We start from the raw sequence: 20915 nt of genomic DNA on the forward strand, positions 1-20915 counted from the left end.
TAATCAAAAGCTATAACTCCTATAAACTTCTATACTTTTTACAAGCAAAATGATACATAGCTAAGTCTCAAAACGTCAAAGCGTTTATCAGCATCTCGTCGTAAATGATGCAGCGATACTATACAGTGGTGAAACACGAACTATCAACAACATCTTGACTCTGTGTAACACAGGCGATAAATCATGTTGCATTATTGTCTTTAAAATAAGATTTTGCACTTTTTATATATTACTCTGGGTTCTGTTTGCTGGGCGTTGTAAGATAATGGTTGGCAATACATGTTTTCACGACACAGTTCCTGACGAGAACGTGTAGGGGGCTTAATTGGCAATGTGACACGTGCATCGTTTTTTTTGTAACGAACGGATAAACCTGGATTGATTTACCGACGTAACGGCGTGGGGCACTGGGATACATATTTCTCTGGTAATGAATAAAAAACTCTTCCTGCACGAACGCGAACGCTATTTAGCTATTAGGCCTACTAAAGTGACGCGTATCCGGACTCTTCGGTAATATTGGAAGTAGTCATGATAATCATTGAAGCAGTAGCATACTTTTTTTGAATGTTTTTGTTTATTGTATTTCACAAATCATGTTTAGTCATGTTCATAGACATCACTTTACCCCCCCCCCCCCCCCACCTCGCCTTGACTCTATTTGCGACTAATATTCGTGGAGGTGTAGTGGATACGGTATCCGCCTAGCAACCGGGAGGTAATGGGTTCCATCCCCACTGTGTGAGCGTTCTTAAGATTTCCGCGAAAGACATCTGAAACGTACTCAAGGGAGTTCAATATTTTTTACTGTTCCGATGCTAAAATAAATATTTAAAAAAATTATAACTAATGATGAGGAAAATGGCTAGAAGCTTTACGAAGATATGCATATTACCAGTATGTTCTGCTAAGATATCTTTCCCCAGAATGGTGCACCATGATAGGCTGGCTTGTCCGGTATACTTTTAAGCAACTACTATCCGAAATTAAACGGAACGAAATCCACATACAAAATCAAACTAACAATGCAATTAAATTACCCCCATTTAAATCCAAATAAATTGCTTCTATTCTTTATTTGATATTGCATATTGGGAACAAATGTAACATACATATGGAAATAATTTGCGTATTTGTATCGTTTTGATTGTATTGTTGCGTTTTGGGGGGAAATTTGGGTACTGTTTCTCTGCACGCAAATACTATGTACTCCGTATAATCCTTTAACAACATGTTGTTGTCGATTTCTCATTGTTATATAATAAACGTTCCAATGCAGTTTTTGTCAAATAATAATTTGAGTCCAACTGTCGAAGTGAATGACAGTGTCCAGAAGACAAAAGGCTGTATAATCAACCAAATCCTACAAAGAGCAAACGATCAGCATGCATTACCCGTCGTTTTAAACATTTGAATACTACCCCTTTGCGGAACAGTGCATGTTATGAAAAGATTAATTGCAGCGCTCATTACTTTCTGTTTTGTTAGTTATCATCCGTTGGGGGATAAATTGTGCATATCGATCCATTAATGTAATTCTAAAAGAGTTGCTGGGATTAAACTTTCCCAGTATTAGGGAAATACAAAACTTTTTTACAGCGTCAGATTAGTGGATTGATTATTATACATAATCGGTGATAGTTGTTTGTTTTATTCTTCGACGTTGTCTCTCAGCATTTGGACATAACGTCCATGTAAATGTTGAGCAATTAAAAGCTGCGCGAATTGAATATATCAGTTACGCCCCAACCGAAAGCTTCGAAAACACAGAACAAATGGGGATATATTGCCATGAACCTGTCCGTCGGTCGGTTTGTGGGTCTGAACGTGATCTCTTTTTTTAACCTAATCGTGATAGATCCTCCTCCTCCTCCTCCTCCTCCTCCTCCTCCTCCTCCTCCTCCTCCACCTCCTCCTCCACCTCCTCCTCCTCCTCCCCCTCCTCATTTACAGCAGCATCACAATCATCATCATCATCATCATCATCATCATCATCATCATCATCATCATCATCATCATCATCATCATCATCATCATCATCATCATCATCATTGTAGGCATCATCAGCATCACCATCATCATCAGCAGCAGCAGCATCACCATCAATATCACCAGCATCAAAAATGTTTGAAAGCAATTAGCAAAAATAAGAAGTGGCTTAATATGATGAAAAGACGACATTGATTAATTTTGTTGAGAAATTTATTGACGAACGATTTATAAAATCTCAAAAAAATTGATAAGATCTAATTGTTTATTTGCGTTAGTATGCTTTTTATGTCAACAAAACGTGTTATCAACTATGGGTTTAAGTTTATGCAAGCGTCAGCGTTTGGTTGCGATAAAAGTCGTCGATTAATGCAAAGAAAATTTGCAAACACACGAAACACGTAAAGGAAACGCACACACATCCCTTAAAAACTTGCTTTCGCGCTCTGGTTCTTACGTTGATTTTGCCATATTTGCGCTGTGCATGATAACACGGAATACACTTACTAAGATGAATTGTCCTCTAACAATACCAATATACTAAGACTTTGGGGATTTATTTTATGCATCGAGGAAAAAATATGTATCATGTGTACGATTTGTTAATTAATTCCATAATAACCGAGAGCTTCGCTCGTCGTCTTTGGCATAAGACCCATGTTCGCATGACGCGGCTAAAGTCATGCTGGTAAAGCCTAAAAGTCATGCTTACGAACAGCTATTATACGACGAGGAGTTTTAGGTATTAATGCAAACCGTTAAAAAGTTAAATTTACCCAACATATAAATATAATTATTCTGTTTATTTTTGACACAATCTTATTTTTTATTGTGTTGTTCTATAGTTCAGAGTATTTCCATATTGCTGTGATATTTACTATACTTGGTAATGTAAAAAATGCCTCCATCACCATCGGACGTTGGGAAGTATTACCTTGATTCACACAATTATCAATCTGCTGAGATTAGCTTGCGTAGTGATGAACGTACGATGCAAAACAGCAAAGCTTTTTTACACCTGTTTATAGAACAGGGCAGTAATGGTAGGCCGTGCTCTGCGAAAAGGGGGCTTAATGCACGAGCTTAAAAGTGTCGTCCCAGTTTAGCCTCTGCAGTCCGCACAGGCTTATCAGGGACGACACTTTCCGCTTTTTTATGGCATTTTTTGTTTAAAGAAAGTATATTCTTAGAAAATATACAGTTAAGGCGGAAAGTATCGTCCCTGATTAGCCTGTGCGGACTGCAAAGGCTAATCAGGGACGACACTTTACGCACATGCATTAAACCCCCTTTTCACAGAGCACGACCCAGAACAGGACAGCAATGAAATTCATTACAACTTGTACATAGTATTTCGCCAATCTTAGTCATACATTAATGCAGTAATGCACATATCACAATTTCATGTTAAGAGGAAGTGATCATGCAGTATCAAGAAGTGTGTATAGTATTTTACGTGCTACATGGCAGTGGTTAGAAAATAATAGAAATAAACGCATTTTCACTAAATATGTATGGTACATTGTGGCTATTATGCAATTAAAATTAATGGATAATAAACTTTAGTGGAAAATTTGATTATCATACACATACCATGTGGATTATTATGCTTATAATAATAGTACAAATATCACACAGATTTGCATAGATAACATATAGCAGCAAATTTAGCCGTAAGACAGGTCTGTCCTTCCTCTGTATAAAGCTGCAACAATAATTTTAGTTGTACATCTTTGTTATTTTTTAAGTTTGAATACAAAATAATATTTTGTAAATTTGTGTATTTTGTTGCCTATATTCTTTTTTTTCCCGCATTTTTGTTAACAAATACACCATTAACTTGCAGCTCTGTATTCTACATATACATTGCATACAAGACGATTGATAAAATGACCGCACATTCGAATACCAATTTTCCTTTTTGTTGCAATCCCTATAAAATAAAATTATATGAGCGCTGATACAAAATATTTGTAAACATATTTAAGATATAATTAGTAAAAATCGTTTTCAAAATACAAAACCTTAGTATGCAATTATATATTTCTTTATAATATACATAAACAAATACAATTGTAATTATTCATTTGTATATTTGCAGGTGCACATTGTTCGGAGATTGAAAGACTTGAAGCTCAAGTTAGTTCTTCTAGGCTGTATTTTAATGACGTAACTTATTTTTATACCAACCATCTATAATTGATCAAAATAATATTTTAACGAAAATATACTATAGAAATCATAAATTAAGCGGGTATACAACCGTCCGTTTTTAAACTGACAGTTTCAAACTACTAGATTTCCTATTCGGTTAATAAAGCACGATTTTAGTAGGTCTTAATTATAAAGATTATTCGAAGTTTACTACGCTCAATTCTGTCTTGCAATCGACAAGAAAAAGGATTTAAGCTGTGGGTGCTGATTCGTCCGGAGTTGATGTGACATTTAAGTGTAAAATCCGGAGCCAAGACGTATTCAACTCAACTCTCCGGTTTAGATTGCAAACTTGAAACGTGTCTGGATTATTAACGCGTCAATCACAGACGGCTCACGTGGCTTCAATAGTGAATGTTATAATTGTCCTTATCGGTAAGTTTTTTTTATATATATGAATAAATTATTTCAGTCGTATTGCACCCGTAAAAAATATAAGGCTAACCCTCCGTTCACACATAGACGCCGCTTCTACAACGATCAAACCGAGACCGAAAACGTGACAAATCGCAGGAGAAACGTAGTGGAGTCTTTATAAGCGCAGAATGATCGCGGTAGAGTCTTCATGATCGGAGAGCTCTACGCTCTCGCCACGCTTATTTTGAACATGCTCAAAACAAGCGTAGGGGGGTCGTGGCCAACAAGAATAGGTGTAAAGTCGTAAAGAGAGCGTAGTAAAAGCGCCGTAATCGTACAGGCAGCGCGGAAGCATCGTGGAGAGATCTACAAGATCGTAGTAATAGCGCAGTAAAAGCGTAGTACCATACAGCTCAGTTTCAGCTCAGATTCTTTAAAATTTGAGCATCAGTCATAGAACCAAGACCTCCGCAGTCAATCAATAGAAATTAGTAATCAGCACCTGCCAGTGCTAGTAGCACTACTAAAAAGAAGCGCTTGTTCTGGTAAAGCGAGCCACTGTTCGAGGGACATCTGATGGCAACGTGTTTACCATCTAGGGCACCGCATGCATGTGGGACATTCCATCTGTTCTTGAACTCGTCTGCTATGAGAGACCATTCATCTGGAGTTTTTGGACATTTTATCACTTCATCATTAAATTCCTCACAAATAGCCTTGCAAACCTCATGAATGAGACACGTTATCGTATTCTAAGCCACTCTGAAGTTATACATAAGACTATGGTACTTATCTCCTGAAGCAAGATGTCTGATAGTAATGGCAAGTTTGACACCTGGTTCCAGCGAATTCCTCCAGCCTGTACCTTTCTTCTGAAGGGCCAAGTCTCTGAGGCAGCTAATTGAACATCGCTGGTTCCATCCTCAAAATATTGAAGAAGGAATTGGTGTCTTCCATTCGGAGTTCTCGCAGGAGTGTGTCATACTGTCCAAATAGGAGCCTCCTATATGCAGATAGCTATGGCCGTACCCTGTATCCTCTTGACCTTCTTCTGCGCCTCCGCCTGTAAACTATCTGTGCAATTTCAAGTTCAACTAACATTTGGTCTTGCTGAAGTAAAGCCAGATGAATCAGATCAGCATTAATACGTCCGTTCATGTTTGAAGTTTGGAAAGAAATAAAAAATATGTTTTAAACCAAAGATATATATCGTCATCGCCAAAATCGTACTAGAAGCGTAATACAATCGTAATATGATCGGAGACATGTTAGCGATATCGTCGAACAGTCATATAGGTCTGCGTAGCGTAGTAGAATGATCTTGAATGTCGCGAAAGTAAACGCAGTAAACCCGGCCGCTGGTCGGCAACGGTCTGCGTAACATCGTAGTAGAACTGTGTTAGCAGCGCGTTTGACGTAGGGGCATCGTAGTACGGTCGAAATGAAGACCATAATTTGCCAAATTGCTCGATTTAGACGCCGAACGGCCTCGATCCGCCCCGATCCTTACCTTTTTCAGATCGTGGCTTGATCGGGATGATCGTCGTAAAGTCGCAGCTATGTGTGAACGGGGGGGGGGGGGGGGGGGAACGCGTTAATATGAGAAAGTTTCTAAAAAATAAATACATAAATAAATAATTAATAATAATAATAATAATAATAATAATAATAATAATAATAATCATAATAATAATAATAATAATAATTATTATTATTATTATCGCATCATAGTTAAAAAAACAAAAACAAATATATGTATGTTAATACTTCTAAACATCTGGCAAGCAAACCTCTTAGTGGGGCATGTATCAACTTAAGAAGTTCGCAAGGTCAAAGAATTGCAGTATTGTTAGTGTAGGAATAAAAGTCATATCTTAACTCACAATGAAACTACAATTTCCTTTTCATTCGTCGTTGACAACCATTCTGTATCAGCGTTACTTTGAAATTCAACCATATAAGGGGTCAATTATCTTGAAGAGAAATGACTGTAATTAACCCGCCAGTTGAACCAGATAAGTACGCTATAAGCGAACTCATATGTAACGTGAAACCTTAAACAGATGATACTGGCATGTTAAATATTGCATGAAAAGTGGTTTATTAACACGCTGATTTTCTATTTTTAGCTCGGACTTTATCATGCAGCTCTCTAAAATTTGCCAAAGTATCAGTAATCAAACATTTTAAATAGGGCAATGGTTGGGAATCACAGCATCTTATATATCTTTGTTGTCTCTTAATCTACTTTAAAACGGCCGTGAAATTTATGTAAGCTTCGATAAATTTGAAATAACCAACGCAACTTCAAAGAAATTTATTGGAAATAAATAAAAATAAAATATCAGTTTCTACAAGATGAATTTCATTGAGAAAATTTCATTTTTTGAAGTTTTTTAAAGTTACTGATAGCCTATTGAGTTGATTAATCTAGACATAAACACAGGAAGTGACGTCAACGTCGTTTGGCGAAAAAAGCCCATATATAACACAACATAATAAACAATACAAAGATGGATCGTGATTTATATAACAGCTTTTTATATGTGATTTCATTGTATATTTTAAAATCAATTTACTCTTAGAGCTTCAGCAATGTAATTATTTGTAAAAATATAAGATAATAGTTGTCGTACACGTAAACCAGTGTAATGAAACTATAGACGTAATACGTTTATGTGTGATTCTAGAACATATAAAAAGTTATCGCCTTTCAATGATTAATGATCATGAACATTATTTATCTTATCTTCATTTAATGTGAACTTAAGTTCTAAAGGTATTGAAACGGTGTATACAATGACCAACTCAATAATACATTGTTCATTTCCCGTGTCGATGATTGCTGTTGAGCTTTGCTTCAAGTTGGCCTCTATGCGTGCCGGTTTAGTAAACTTACATCATTCTTTCGACACTTAGCCGATTAGACAAGATAAATATTTACGCTGCCAGTGTATTTAGGGTTTTTATAAACACATTTATATCTTAAAAGTGATAACGGTTAAATAATAATCAGATATGTGTCAAACCAATTTATTTATGAACTTGCACAGCGTGAACTTGTCGAATTATGAGTCTTTGACACCATTATAAAAATCAAATGCAGAAAGATAAACATTATACAATTGATAGAAAGAAACGAACCATAGAAACAACAAACATAATTTGATGAACGCTGATTTTAATAGAATCTCGATGAATAATCATGCCATTTTTAACAGACATACTAATACATAAAAAACAGTTTAATTGTATTTGCATTTGACGCGCTGTAGCCAATGTATGTCATTTGACGCGTTGTAACCAATGTATATAGATCATGACTTTGATAGGAATGCCCTCTAAAAGCCAAATTAAAAACCAGTCAACCATTGACATGTATGCCTGATATCTGGTAAAAATAGCAAAAAAGGTCGCTGCCATAAACATTAAAAAGAACGCTATGTATGCAAATGATTCTAAGGCCCAAGTCATGGTTGTATTGAATTTATTCTGTCCACAATTCGTGTTTGGTTATCTGTCAGTTCACTTTGCTCTATCTAATTAATAATAAGCAACTCATGGGTTAATAATCGCAGCTTCTTAAGAACATATAAAGCAACAACAAAATTGTTGTTACAGTAAAATGTGTATACTTCTACAGATACAGGTTTGCTAAAAGATATACGAGCTAACCAAATTCCGTCTGATTACGTCGTAAGACATTGATTTGTGCAATCATTTACTTATTGAACGTGTCTACAAATTGCTATGCAATATGATAAAACGAGTTTTATTTTTGTTGTGTTGGCAAAAATGTGTGCGGTAATTAATTAAACATTATAACAGATAAAAAAATAAATGTCTATGCGCAACTCTTCAAATATTGAAATGATTTGGGCACATTATCATCGACATTGGTATCGCATTCTTCACTCAACACAAAACACGGCATATAGTTTAGGTTTTTTTAAAGCGTGATGCAGTGAGATTGTACGGACTTGTTCATAAATTGTTAACATGAAACTTTTCAAATATTGTCTACATAAAATAGCAATATAAATTAAGGCGCGCAATACCATTTATGCCGTAGACTCATAGACCAGAATAGAACAGATAGACTCACACTGAAAATACAGCTCGGTTATGTATTGTCATCATGGTAAATTATTAAAATACAAAACGTTACAAACGCGAAATCAATGAATAATTTGGAATGAATGTGTTGTTTTTGTTGTGTTACAACACGGGGATCATTTACCGGTACATCAAGTATCAAATGTTTTATAATTTATGACAGTCTTGACGGCCGCGTTGTTAAGGAAATAGCCTATACATCCAAAAGACAATAGTTGGAACCCCGCTTGATACAAACTTTGATTTTGTTTCTTAGATTCCATTCCTTTAATTTTATTGTTGGTCTCCATACTGTTCGTTGTAAAAACCTTGCCTTTTAAAGCATTTGATGACAAAATTAGCAATGCCATTTTAAGTCCTTAGTCAATTAACGCCGTGAACGTTAACAATGCCTTTTCTAGTTGACCTACCGAATTATATACGCAAAAGGCAAAACGACCTCAAATAAATAATCGGGTCAAGAATTCTGATTTATTTTTTATTTTAGCATGCACAATTGATAGCGCGGACATGTTAGAAATGTCTGGTGTCTGATTTGCATTACAAGAAAGAACAAACAATCATACGATATAGGTTGTACGTAAGACTCATTACCAAATCTCTAGTCCAAGAGACATAACGAGAATGCATTTTATAATATACGATGAAGGACTGTCATGCATAAAACTAGATCTGATTGTTTCTGTGCTAAAATCGTACGCAAAACTACTCCCAATTCTCAGGCGTGTCCAGGCGTGTCCAGTTTGATTTTGTATTTAATATCTCCCAGCCACTTCACTTGACAAATAGTAGTACGTACTTTATGAACGAATGTAGAAATGGAAATTTATTAATCATAGCATAAATTGTATTTTTTTTATCAATGTTGTCAATAATGGATTCAAACGCAGATACCAATCAAACACAAACTATTGTTTCCGGTCATTTGTTGAGTTTTATTTTATCACATGGTTTATCGGAAGAGGAGATTTCCGTTATGAACACCGATTGTAGGATGATTTTCCTAATTAGGCAAATAATTGCTCTTCAATGACGACATACATTCGGAAGAATGACAGTGATCGTTGCTGTGGTGGTGATTTGAAGTTAGATTTAAACAAACATATACAGCAACAACAACAACAACAACAACAGCTGAAACACATTCTCTTTTCAACAGGACAGGGCCGCACGACTAAAACATCTTCGACTGTGAAGATTTCACGACTTGTTGCGTACGATCGGAACACAATGTATATATTACTGACGATGAACTTAAGACATGTTTAAGTAGTTTTTTTGCAGCAAGTTTATCATAAGCAATGCATGACATAATGAAGATGTTGTAATGAACCGTGACTCCTTATTTTTACTTCGACACAAAATTGAGTGTGATATTCACATCTACGATTCCTAGTTATTTGTTTAACTTCATTTGCTATCTCTCACGATTCGCAAATCGGATAACACGCTGATACGGGAACTCCCAGTAGATATTAAATCCAATTAGCTGCCAATATATCAACTATCTCGTTTTAGCGGGTCCTATTTATCACACTAACAACCTAACCTTGCCCACGAAGGTTTGTTAATAATAATAATAATAATAATAATAATAATAATAATAATAATAATAATAATAATAATAATGATGATAATAATAATAATAATAATAATAATAATAATAATAATAATAATAATAATAATAATAATAATAATAATAATAAGTTTTATTATTATAATATTAATAATCTCTTTATTTTCTGAAGGTAACTCATTAAGACAACACATTGATACAAAGTTATGCAAACAGTTTAACAATGGCAATCTAATTTTCAATGAGGCCTTCAAACAACTATGGTATGTATAATGCATTTATGCATTAAAATGCAAACATGTAGACTTTGACGGACATTAGATGAATGTAACAGTGTACTAGAAGTATTATAAAAAGCAAGTCTATTACATGACATTTCTTATATTATTAATTTCTCTTTCAATATTGAAATGATCCCAAGGGACAAATATTTATTAACAGAAAGTATTTAAGAATATAAAGTAATTGTTAATGCGGTTAATTGATTTGTTCCAATATTGATGGGTGGATGCTGGAAATCTGAAGGGCACAAAATACGTAGTTTTTTTAATTTATTGATACAATATCTGATGCATGCGGTTTCTTTCAATATTTAGAATTAATTTTCGTGCCAGTGAAAGTTGCATACAATAGGGGGCGCGTGTGATTATAAGAAGGGATTTCAAGCGATGTGTTAAACATATGGTTCGAAATAAAGCGTAATGGTGATAAAAAGACGGATGCAAAATTAAGCTTAACTGTACACGTATCTAAATAGAGACTTGCTTAAAAAATTTAGCAACAAAATTTCGATCAATTTTACATCAGTTTTCCTTAAAAATAATGAACGCGTTAATAGTCTTTGTCTGTTAACAACAATATTTTGAGAATTATACAACTTGTTACAGAAGGCATGCACTCTACGCATAAACGTGCTAAATGTTTTGAAACAGGAAATTATATTTACAGATAGCTTGCATTTAAGCATTCAACCGGTAGAATTTTAAAACCACAGACACATTTGTCAATGTCTTGATTAGTCATAGAAGACAACTTAATTTAACCCATTCTAAATAATAATTCAAAATTGTTATATTTTTATTAAAAGCCTGAACGCTTATTATGGCCTCATTACTAAGTTGATCATTACACTTTTAGTTAAGCACAAACTTAACAAAATAATTTTGAGCGAGTTGATGAAGAGGATCTTTATGGATCGTGCTCTGTGAAAAGGGGTTTAATGCATATGCGTAAAGTGCTGTCCCATATTAGCCTGTGTAGTACGCACAGGCTAATCAGAGACGACACTTTCTGTCTTTACTGGATTTTTGCTAAAAGAGACTTTCTGTAAACTAAAAATACCATTACAGCGGAAAGTGTCGTCCCTGATTAGCCTGTGCGAACTGCACAGGCTAATCTGGGACGATACTTTACGCACATGCATTAAAGCCCCTTTTGACAGAGCACGGTCCATTTGATAATCGACATATTACACTACGAAGCCGATTCAAAAGTTGTACAGAATGATCAAGGCACATGAAGCAATATGCAACAAGAATGATGTGTTTCACGTCTTCGGTTTCAAGTGCTTCTTTCTATGACGTTTTATGGCCCCATCTTTAAAATGAATGAAATTCAGCACACGTTTGCATTAAAAAATAATTCGGCTCCCATAAATTGAAACGCGCGGATTTATAAAGACAACAAAATATCTTGTGCTTATCATTAGTTTAACAAATAAAGTTTTATTTGTTTTAATTAAATACATCTACATGCAATAATCTGGCCATGTTTTTGTCCCTGAAGTTTGTTAGAGATTGTTAAATCATACGCATGGCTTGTGCGAGTGTTTAAATTTTTGTCTGTCGCGCATGGACGACAACTTAAGGAAAGATTAAGGTCATTCACCAGTTCTGCAATTCTGGCACCACGAATTACTGGTGACCTATCATCAACAATCTCTGCCACATTCAGTATCTACAGACTATTCATAGAAGTATTTAAGGATCGGTGCTGTTAAATCTTTCTATTTTGAGCGCTTCATAACACCCATGCAATTACTTAAGTGGATTTATTGAGCCATTCATAGTCAAACGCTTTGGCCTCATAATAAAATCAAGTGTTCAAACATGTTTGTGTTAGGCAGATTTCAGGAATTACAAAACAACAACAGGTATTTGTTATATACATATGCCGAGAATCTTAATACTACCATTACATTTTAACGAAAAATATATATATTGTTCGTAAATTAAGACAGCTTTACAAGACTCTAAAAAAATCTTTGGTAAAAAATATGCGGGCAACCTTGAAATTGCGTGCGATATTCAATAATAAAACTATTTTATTTGATTGAAATATGTTAAAATGCGGCAAATCCGACGAATAGCTTACCAATTTGTAATGTCACGATGTAATGATTTTTTAACTAAAAATACTATGATGATTCTTCTCGTCATATTGTAAGCTTATTTGATGAACGATATGGTTATGCTTATGACACGATATTACGTCACAGAGCAAGAAAAACACATACACGCATGTTTGAATGTTCAAGAAGAAGCTATTCATGCGAATGACATACCATAGTTAGTGAATTTGTCATCCTTGAACGCTAATACAGTGCATCTTACATTTTAAGAAAAGTTACTTAATATTTACTTTTGTATTTAAAGACATACGTAATATGTTTGACTTCGATTGTTTTGTAATGTTTCATTACTACAGTTTGAATGTATATTGAAAAAATAAATATTTTTTATATTACACTTGATTAAATAGGTCTTGTCTAAATGAATGTATTTTTTTCTCTAGAAATCGTGTAGTGTATTGTTTCAATGTTCAATTTGATGCTTATTTTACAAATAAATTTACCCTGACAAAACCGACGCTAAAGGATTCTGAACCTTCTATGGGTTTATAAATGTTTTGTTCTCGGTTTGTACTTTAAAACAATGAATACCGATTACTTGAGCATTAATCGAGTGCAGAAATATTCATCAAAAGTATGCCGCATGAGCAGCAACTTGGCGGATTATATTTGATGACGAACTTAATTGTGGATGAATATGCACAATTTATTTTTCGAAAAAAGCAATTTAGTACATACTTCATGAGCTGTAACTTGTTAAATGGAAATAATGGAGTGGGTTTAAAACAGTTACCATGTTTCATAGGATGTATACACAATCCTTCTTGAATCATTGCATATGGGCGTAGTAAGAAATACGTTGAATGTGTGCGACTCATTGCGTGGGCAGAAAAACTTCATCCATAAAATCCCTCAACAGTTAATGAGACAATTATGACTACAACTGATTTACATACAGCTGTTGAAGGTAGATATCACAGTAAAATACGTATAAAGGTCTATTTAAAATATATGATATTTGGTATTTATATGAGGGTTTGATGGTTTAACACTGCATAAAAATCACCTGGTGCATGTACTTGTATTAATTATAGAGAACAATGAAAATCCAGGAACGATACCATGAGAGAAATATGTTTTTATACAATTCTGTTATAACAGAACACTCTCTTTCAACATGAAGTAATTAAAACTGGGATCGCCGAAATGGAACGGTCTATACAACGCATTCGAGGTTTAGACAGGATTAGGGACTGGTCGAACCTGACACTTGCCAAACAATTAATCTCAAACCAAATTCAATTAAAAGCTAGTATGCAGACAATAAATGTCAAACAGAATGCCAAAACGTGACGCGTGAATCGAATTAAATCATCGTCGTCGTAGTAAACACCTTTTTAGTTTTTCCTTGTCTTCAACATCGACATTACGTCTTCATCTTTTTCTTGTAACTCCTCCTCGGCATCATCATCAACGCAATTTTCATCATCATAATCGTAATCATATCGTCGTCGTCGCTGTTGTCTGCGTCATCATCATCAGAACCAGCACTAGCAACACAAGCAGCAAGAACAAATGCAATGAAAATCCTCATAAGTGTGCCCCTTAAACCATGCCGTTTCAAATTAATCTTTCATTAAGTCATCACAACCACTCCGTTAAGATCAAGGTCTCTTTTATTTTGTCATAGGACTTCAGTATAATCCGGTCCTATTGATTGACTTTCATCAGAGACTCTGAAATGCAAACTGCTCGGCAATTGTATGGGAATTAGAAAACATAGAAGTTTTGTTTGATAAAAACCGTTATATACGTACTTCATCGTGTATTAAATGTGCGTGATGATACAGTGGTGAAATTATCTTTATAAATGGATATATGTGTTAACGGAAGAAAATTTCGTCGTCCTCAGGTATGTTTGTTTAACTTAATATGTTGTGACCAATTAAAAATAAAAACTATTGGATATTGTTAAATTAAAACTCTGTCAGATTAATATAATTTTTATGATAAACATGGACTGCATTTGTGTTTAACATGTCATTTAAGTAACAAGTCTCTAGCCGGTAAAGAATAAACACGTATGTATGATTTTAAAGATAAACACAATTAAGATGTTCTAATAAAAACATTCTCGAACAAGGCCATTCAATATAGGCAATATCTCTTTATAAAAATATTAGTTTTCCGGTAAAATAAACGATTAATTAAACCATCATCGCTTATTTAAGAAAGTAATTTTTTTCACAAAAAAATATGACTTCATTATAACTGAATTCTATAAAAACTTAAACATTTACATCTTCTATAATTTTAATGGCCTCAAGCATGTATGCTACGTTATATCTCCCGAATGTGTATCAATGACTTTTCCTTTGAATTTTATTTGGAATGCTATATTTAACTGAAGATGAGCATCATAGATGCTTAGAGTTGAAATATTATTGATACAATCTACTTGAATTTAGAAAATAAGCTAAACATTATTCAAATAACATATTCACGTGTATTTGTTTAGCTTGCATTAAACTCGCCGCGGTTGCTTCATAGTTTAAGTCGTGTTCTGAGAGAACTGGGCATAATGTATGTGCGTAATGTGTCGTCCCAGATTAGCCTGTGTAGTCCCCACACATTCCGCCTAAATTGGATTTTTGCTAAGAAGAGACTTCATTTTAACGAAAAATGTCATAAAAGCGAACTGCAAAGGCTAATCTGGGACGACACTTAACGCACATCCATTATGCCCAGTTTTCTCAGAACGCGATTCGTTTATTTGTGCGCGGGTTAATACGACGTGTTTGTCGTCAGAGGCTTACCCACGTAGTTCTCTTTGAGGAAGTGAATATTAAACAATTAACGAATAAAGTTGATTGAAGATAGACCAAATAATGAGCTTTGTTTTGCTCTCGCGCTTTAATAGAAGTATTTAATTGTTTTGCAATTTACGTGGAAGTCACTTGGTTCGATAAAGACAAAGTTTACTATGAAAGACTATACAATCATGCTGAGAGTAAGTAAGTCATTGTTCGGTTTTCAAATTATGCGAGCGTTGTTGGTTAAAGGTTTTACTTAAGAAAACTACTCCATCGTTTGCATTTGTTTTATATTAATTTTCTAAGTCATAATGTAGTAAACGATAAACCTGGCAAACTATGTCACCAAACTCAATGACATTTTACATGTTTTGAATGTTTATACATGTAAATCCTTTCCCCCTATTTTTTATCGACTCCATTTGAATCAGCTATCCGCCTGTTATGGCAAATGTAACATATCTCTGATAAAACTTGAGTGAAGAATCTAATTTAATGCTAATTTTTGATATAGTAAATTATATCCGACAGAGATTGTTTTTGGTTAAAACTTGAAACGCACCAATCGTAGATTATATTTGAAAACTTTTTTATGGAAATTCCAATAATATTCACGTTTAAACATGGTATTGTCAGTTATTTGTCTATAAATAGGTTAATTCAATAGTAAATATTAAAATTAGTAGACAAATTTAGTGTTTAAGTATCAAAATATGACTGCATATTGATAAGAAATAAATGAACAAATCCTGGTGTCTTCCTAGAAATGGCCTGTTCCAATAGCAATATCCGATGTTAATCGTTTTGCTTCTTTTGACTTACTTGTATTGAACTTTTTTCATTCAGTATAACAAGTTAACTTCACATCTTAAGTGACCGAATATACATAAACTCAGGCTATATCGTCTGAAGTTAATCATGAAATGGAAAGTATTGTCTATAACGCTCAAAATAAACGAAAATTTCGTAAACTATTTCGTAAAATAAAGTCAACACCTAAACAATCAGTGTTCCGTATAGCAATAGCCACAATTTCAACGCTAGATGAGGTATGATTACATAGATTTGTGTAGATACAAAATGCTCGTTTTCTATTGTTTTGTGACACGATTAATTTCCGCGAATATATCTCTATTTATACGATACACGAACACTAAAATGGTACCATGTTAGTGTTCATGTGTCGTATGAATAGATATCGTTGCGGGAATTTAAAATGGAATTAAATATGCAAAACAAAAATAAAAACGAGCATTTTGTATTTACAAACATCTATTTTACCAGACCACATCTGGCGTTGAAATTTCGGCAATTGCCATGAGGAACACTGATTTTTAATTGTTTAACTTTATTTTACGAAATATTGTACGAAATTTTCGTTGATTTTGAGTAGTAATGGTGCTTTTACATCTGTATATAATCATTCTAACAAACAGGTTTACTAAAATAGCCTGCGTGTTTACCGGTAAAAAGAATTGCATTTACCAAAGAATTAATAAGTCTAGCGTGATGAAGCCCTTTTCTTCGTTTTCTCACATCTGAGAATCCCTCTACACAATATGCAACGAGTTACATAAGACACAGTAAACTCACAGTGCTCACCAAAAATAATAAGGCTGGGTATACCTGGGTCTCGAAAGTATCTTTGGTCAATTAATGCAACGGGGGGGGGGGGGGGAGGGTTATCATTTAAGTAAATATGGAAATGAACAGTGTGAAGAGTAACTACAGAAATAGCTGCTGAATCATCATTAACATTTTCAAATCCTATTTTAGTATCCTGTTTAATCTACCCTAGCACCATTTTATTAAAAGTAAAAAAATACAGTCATATTAAGATCAGGATGAAAATACAAATTACCACTCACCGCGATACAGTTCCTTGCGGAAACTTGCATGAACGACGAGAACAAATAATCCTTGTCCTAAATGGCCATTTTTATGCAAATGGGTCTTAAGCCATATGAGGCCAGTGTAGCTTCGGAAAAACCTTTCTGGTCTTGAACTTCGCTAACCGCATACGGCATAAGACCAATGTTCGCATGTCGCGGACGAATAATGCTGATAAAGCTTACAAGAAAAGCCTATGAACAGCTTTTATACGACGAGGATTGTAAAAGTGTTTATGCAAAGTTAAACTTACCCAACATATAAATAGAGGTTATTATGTTTATTATCCAAAATATCTCATTTTGTTATTGTGTATGCTTTATATCTATGAGTATTTCCATATTGCTGTGATAGTTATTAAACACGTGCATGCCGAAAATGCCCCCATTGGACGTATGAGAGCATTACACGCATTCATCAGATCAATAATCTTCTGAGATTGGCTCGTGTAGCGATGTACACACGATTGAACAGCATCAAAGCTTTCTTACATCCTTTATACAAAAGAGCAGAAAAGACGACAACTTTAGTATGACTTGTACAGCAGAAAAGACGATTACTTTAGTATGACTTGTACATAGTAAATCGTTAGTCGTAACCATGTAATACTATACATATCAAAAGGCCATGCGAAGAGGAAGTGATCATACAGTTACAAGTAGTGTGCGTATTATCTAACGTGAAAAAACAAAAACAACAACAAATCGCATTTTTTACAAACTGTTTAAGTTGTGACTCTGTTGCTATTATAGTGTTAAAATTTATAGAAAAAAATGTACACATAACTATGTTTAACTACTTTTAAGCATATAACCGCTTTAAAAATACCATACCATAGTAGCCATTCATTTGATATTTTCCTTACAACAAACATTAACAAATACTATTATAATTCTTCATTTGTATATTTTCAGGTACACTTGTTCGGAGATTTAAAGAATTGACGCCAAAGTTACTTCTTCTAAGCTGTAGTAAATGACGTAACGTATTCTTATATCAACAAACTATAATTGATCAAAACATTTTAACGAAGATATACTATTGAAATCATCATTTAAATTAAGGGGATTAACATATGTACCTGTTTAAATCGACAGTTATAAACCACTAGTTTTACAAGTCAGTTGATCCAATGCGATTTAATGTCCTCTAGTGTATAGCTTATTCGAAGTTTACTACGCTCACTTCGGTCTTTCGATCGAGAAGAACAAAGATTTAAGTTGTGGCTGCTGATTCGTCTAGAGTTTGTGTGGCATAAGTATAAAATCCGGATTCAAAGACGTGTTCAACGCAACTCTCCGGTTTAGATGCTTTGGAATTATTGCAAATGGAGAAGTGTCCGGATAATAGACGGGTCAGTCGAAGGCGCCTTACGCTGGCTTTAATAGTGGATGTTATACTTTTTCTTATAGGTAAGTTATAATTATGTAATAAAATTTTATTGGATACTAACGTGTACTGTAATGACACATAAAAGAGTGCTTACATAAGTTTTTAGTCCAAGCAATCAAAATGTCTTCGCGTAAATATTGTAAATCGATAAAGTATATTGGACACTTTTAAATCATTGTTAAAGTACGGTAAACCAACTTCATCTTGAGAATTCCAAAAAATAACAAATTTGTCGAGTCAATTTTATTGGCAAATACAAAAGAACATAGCCAACGAACATACATAAGACATGTAATGGCGGTGTAAATAAATGCTTATTCAACATGGTGCTAGAAAGTGTTGTATATATAAAATGGACATGAAATGATCATAATAATAATAATAATTATAATAATAATAATAATAATGATAATAAAAATAATAATAATAATAATAATAATAATAATAATAATAATAATAATAATAATAATAATTATAATTATAATAATAATGATTAAAACAAATACATAATCATCATAATAATAATAATATTATTATTATAACACTAATATAATAATAATAATAATACCGACTTAATATCTTGCACGCAAAATCTCACATTGGGACACTTATTGACTAAGACTTATTCTGGGTCAAGCCATTGCAGTCAAATTGGTTCGGGGAGGATAATCATATCTTAACACAAATAAGAACCGCAATTTCCTTTATATTGATCGACTACAACCATTCTGTATTTATAAGTGTTTCGTTGAAAATGAACTACATAAGGGTTCAATTATCTTGACTGTTATAAACGGCTAGTTGAACAAGAAAATTACGCTAAACGTGAACTTCTTTGTAAAATTAGACAATAAACAGATGTTTTGTCACGCTGAGTATTGCACTTGAAGTAGTTTATCAACATGTTGCTTTTCTTTTTGAGATCCGCCCTAATCATTTCGCTCTCTTAAATTTGCCAAAGTCTCCGTGATATAAACTGGTTAACGAGATAATTGATTTAAATCACACATCTTATACTAGTTTTTCCTTTCATAATCTGCTTTGTGTTGTAGCGAAATGTATGTTTACTACACAGCAATAACTATTACAGTTTTGTTTGGCATTTTCTTAGCGGAAATTTCGCAGCGATATATATAGCGAATATTAATATAAACGCAAATCACTTTATTTGCCGATATGGCTGGACAGTGCGCGCCATAGAAACAATTAGTAAAAGTAATAAAGGTTATAAAACGGAGAAAAGTACCTGTCTCGACATGGACGTCACCATCTTGTTTGTCACGTGATTACCCCCTCTGGCATTCCAAGTAAATTAAAGCATGCAAAAATGACAGCACGGACTTGTACGTCAATTTCATTCATTGATACGTCTAACAAGAATTAACATAAAATAGGGTGTATGGATTTGCTAAATAAATCGACAACTGATTTTGCGTTTCTAAGCTAAAATCATACGCAAAGCTACTATCAATAGAAATGAGTGCCCTGATTGATTTTGTATTTAATATCTCACAGGAACTAAACAAGTACCAATACATAGATTGTAGAACGTGATGTTTTTCATATTATGTTTGCCCGTACACTGTGAAAGCGGATAACAATCAAATCAAAAGAGTTATTTCCGGTCATTTGTTGCGTGTCATAGGACTAATTGATTTCCGTTCAACACCGATTGTAGGATGTTCACCTACTTAACGTAAATTATTGTTCTTGAATGACGTCAGTGATCGCACAGCATGGCGTTGATAGTTGACTTACTTTTTGCCTGGATAGATTTGAAGTAAGATAAAAAAAAACCTAGATAACGTCTGACGCACATTTGCGTTTTATATGTTCACACAACTAAAAATCGTCGACTGTGAAATTTCCCCGACTTGATGGCTCGATCGGTACACGATCTATATATAACTGATGAGGCATTAATTCTTTTATTCATTATTTGAGCAAATCTCTCGTAAGCAGTTTATGCGTATTCGAGACTGTTTTAATGATCCATAACCCCACCTACTTTGTTGACATCGACAAAATAGTAAGTTTGATATTCGCATATACGACTCATTGTGGTTTTGAATTAGCTTGCTATGTCTCAACAATCGCATATAAGGATCGCGGCTGATACGGGAACTCCCAGAAATTATTAAACCCAAATGGTAGATAGATAGACTTTTATTTTCCTCCATTCACGAAGAGCATAACAATATAATACAACCAAGAAAGT

The 20915-nt window shown here is 34.0% G+C and overlaps 1 protein-coding gene across 2 annotated transcripts in view; it reads left to right on the forward strand.

Annotated features, from left to right (window-relative positions):
* Nucleotides 1-20915, forward strand: part of LOC127874319 (phospholipid phosphatase 1-like) — a 33188-nt gene that overhangs the window by 6640 nt on the left and 5633 nt on the right. Inside the window, exons 1-2 of one of the 2 annotated variants that reach the window (XM_052418565.1) lie at nt 4254-4578; nt 18220-18717. In XM_052418565.1, coding sequence (XP_052274525.1) covers nt 18633-18717 — 85 coding nt within the window. In that variant the 5' untranslated portion in view covers nt 4254-4578; nt 18220-18632. Of the gene's footprint in view, nt 1-4253; nt 4579-18219; nt 18718-20915 lie in introns of those variants that run through there. The other variant, XM_052418566.1, reaches the window with a different exon arrangement.

This window comes from Dreissena polymorpha, chromosome 3 (genome assembly GCF_020536995.1).
Source record: "Dreissena polymorpha isolate Duluth1 chromosome 3, UMN_Dpol_1.0, whole genome shotgun sequence".
NCBI lineage: Eukaryota > Metazoa > Mollusca > Bivalvia > Myida > Dreissenidae > Dreissena > Dreissena polymorpha.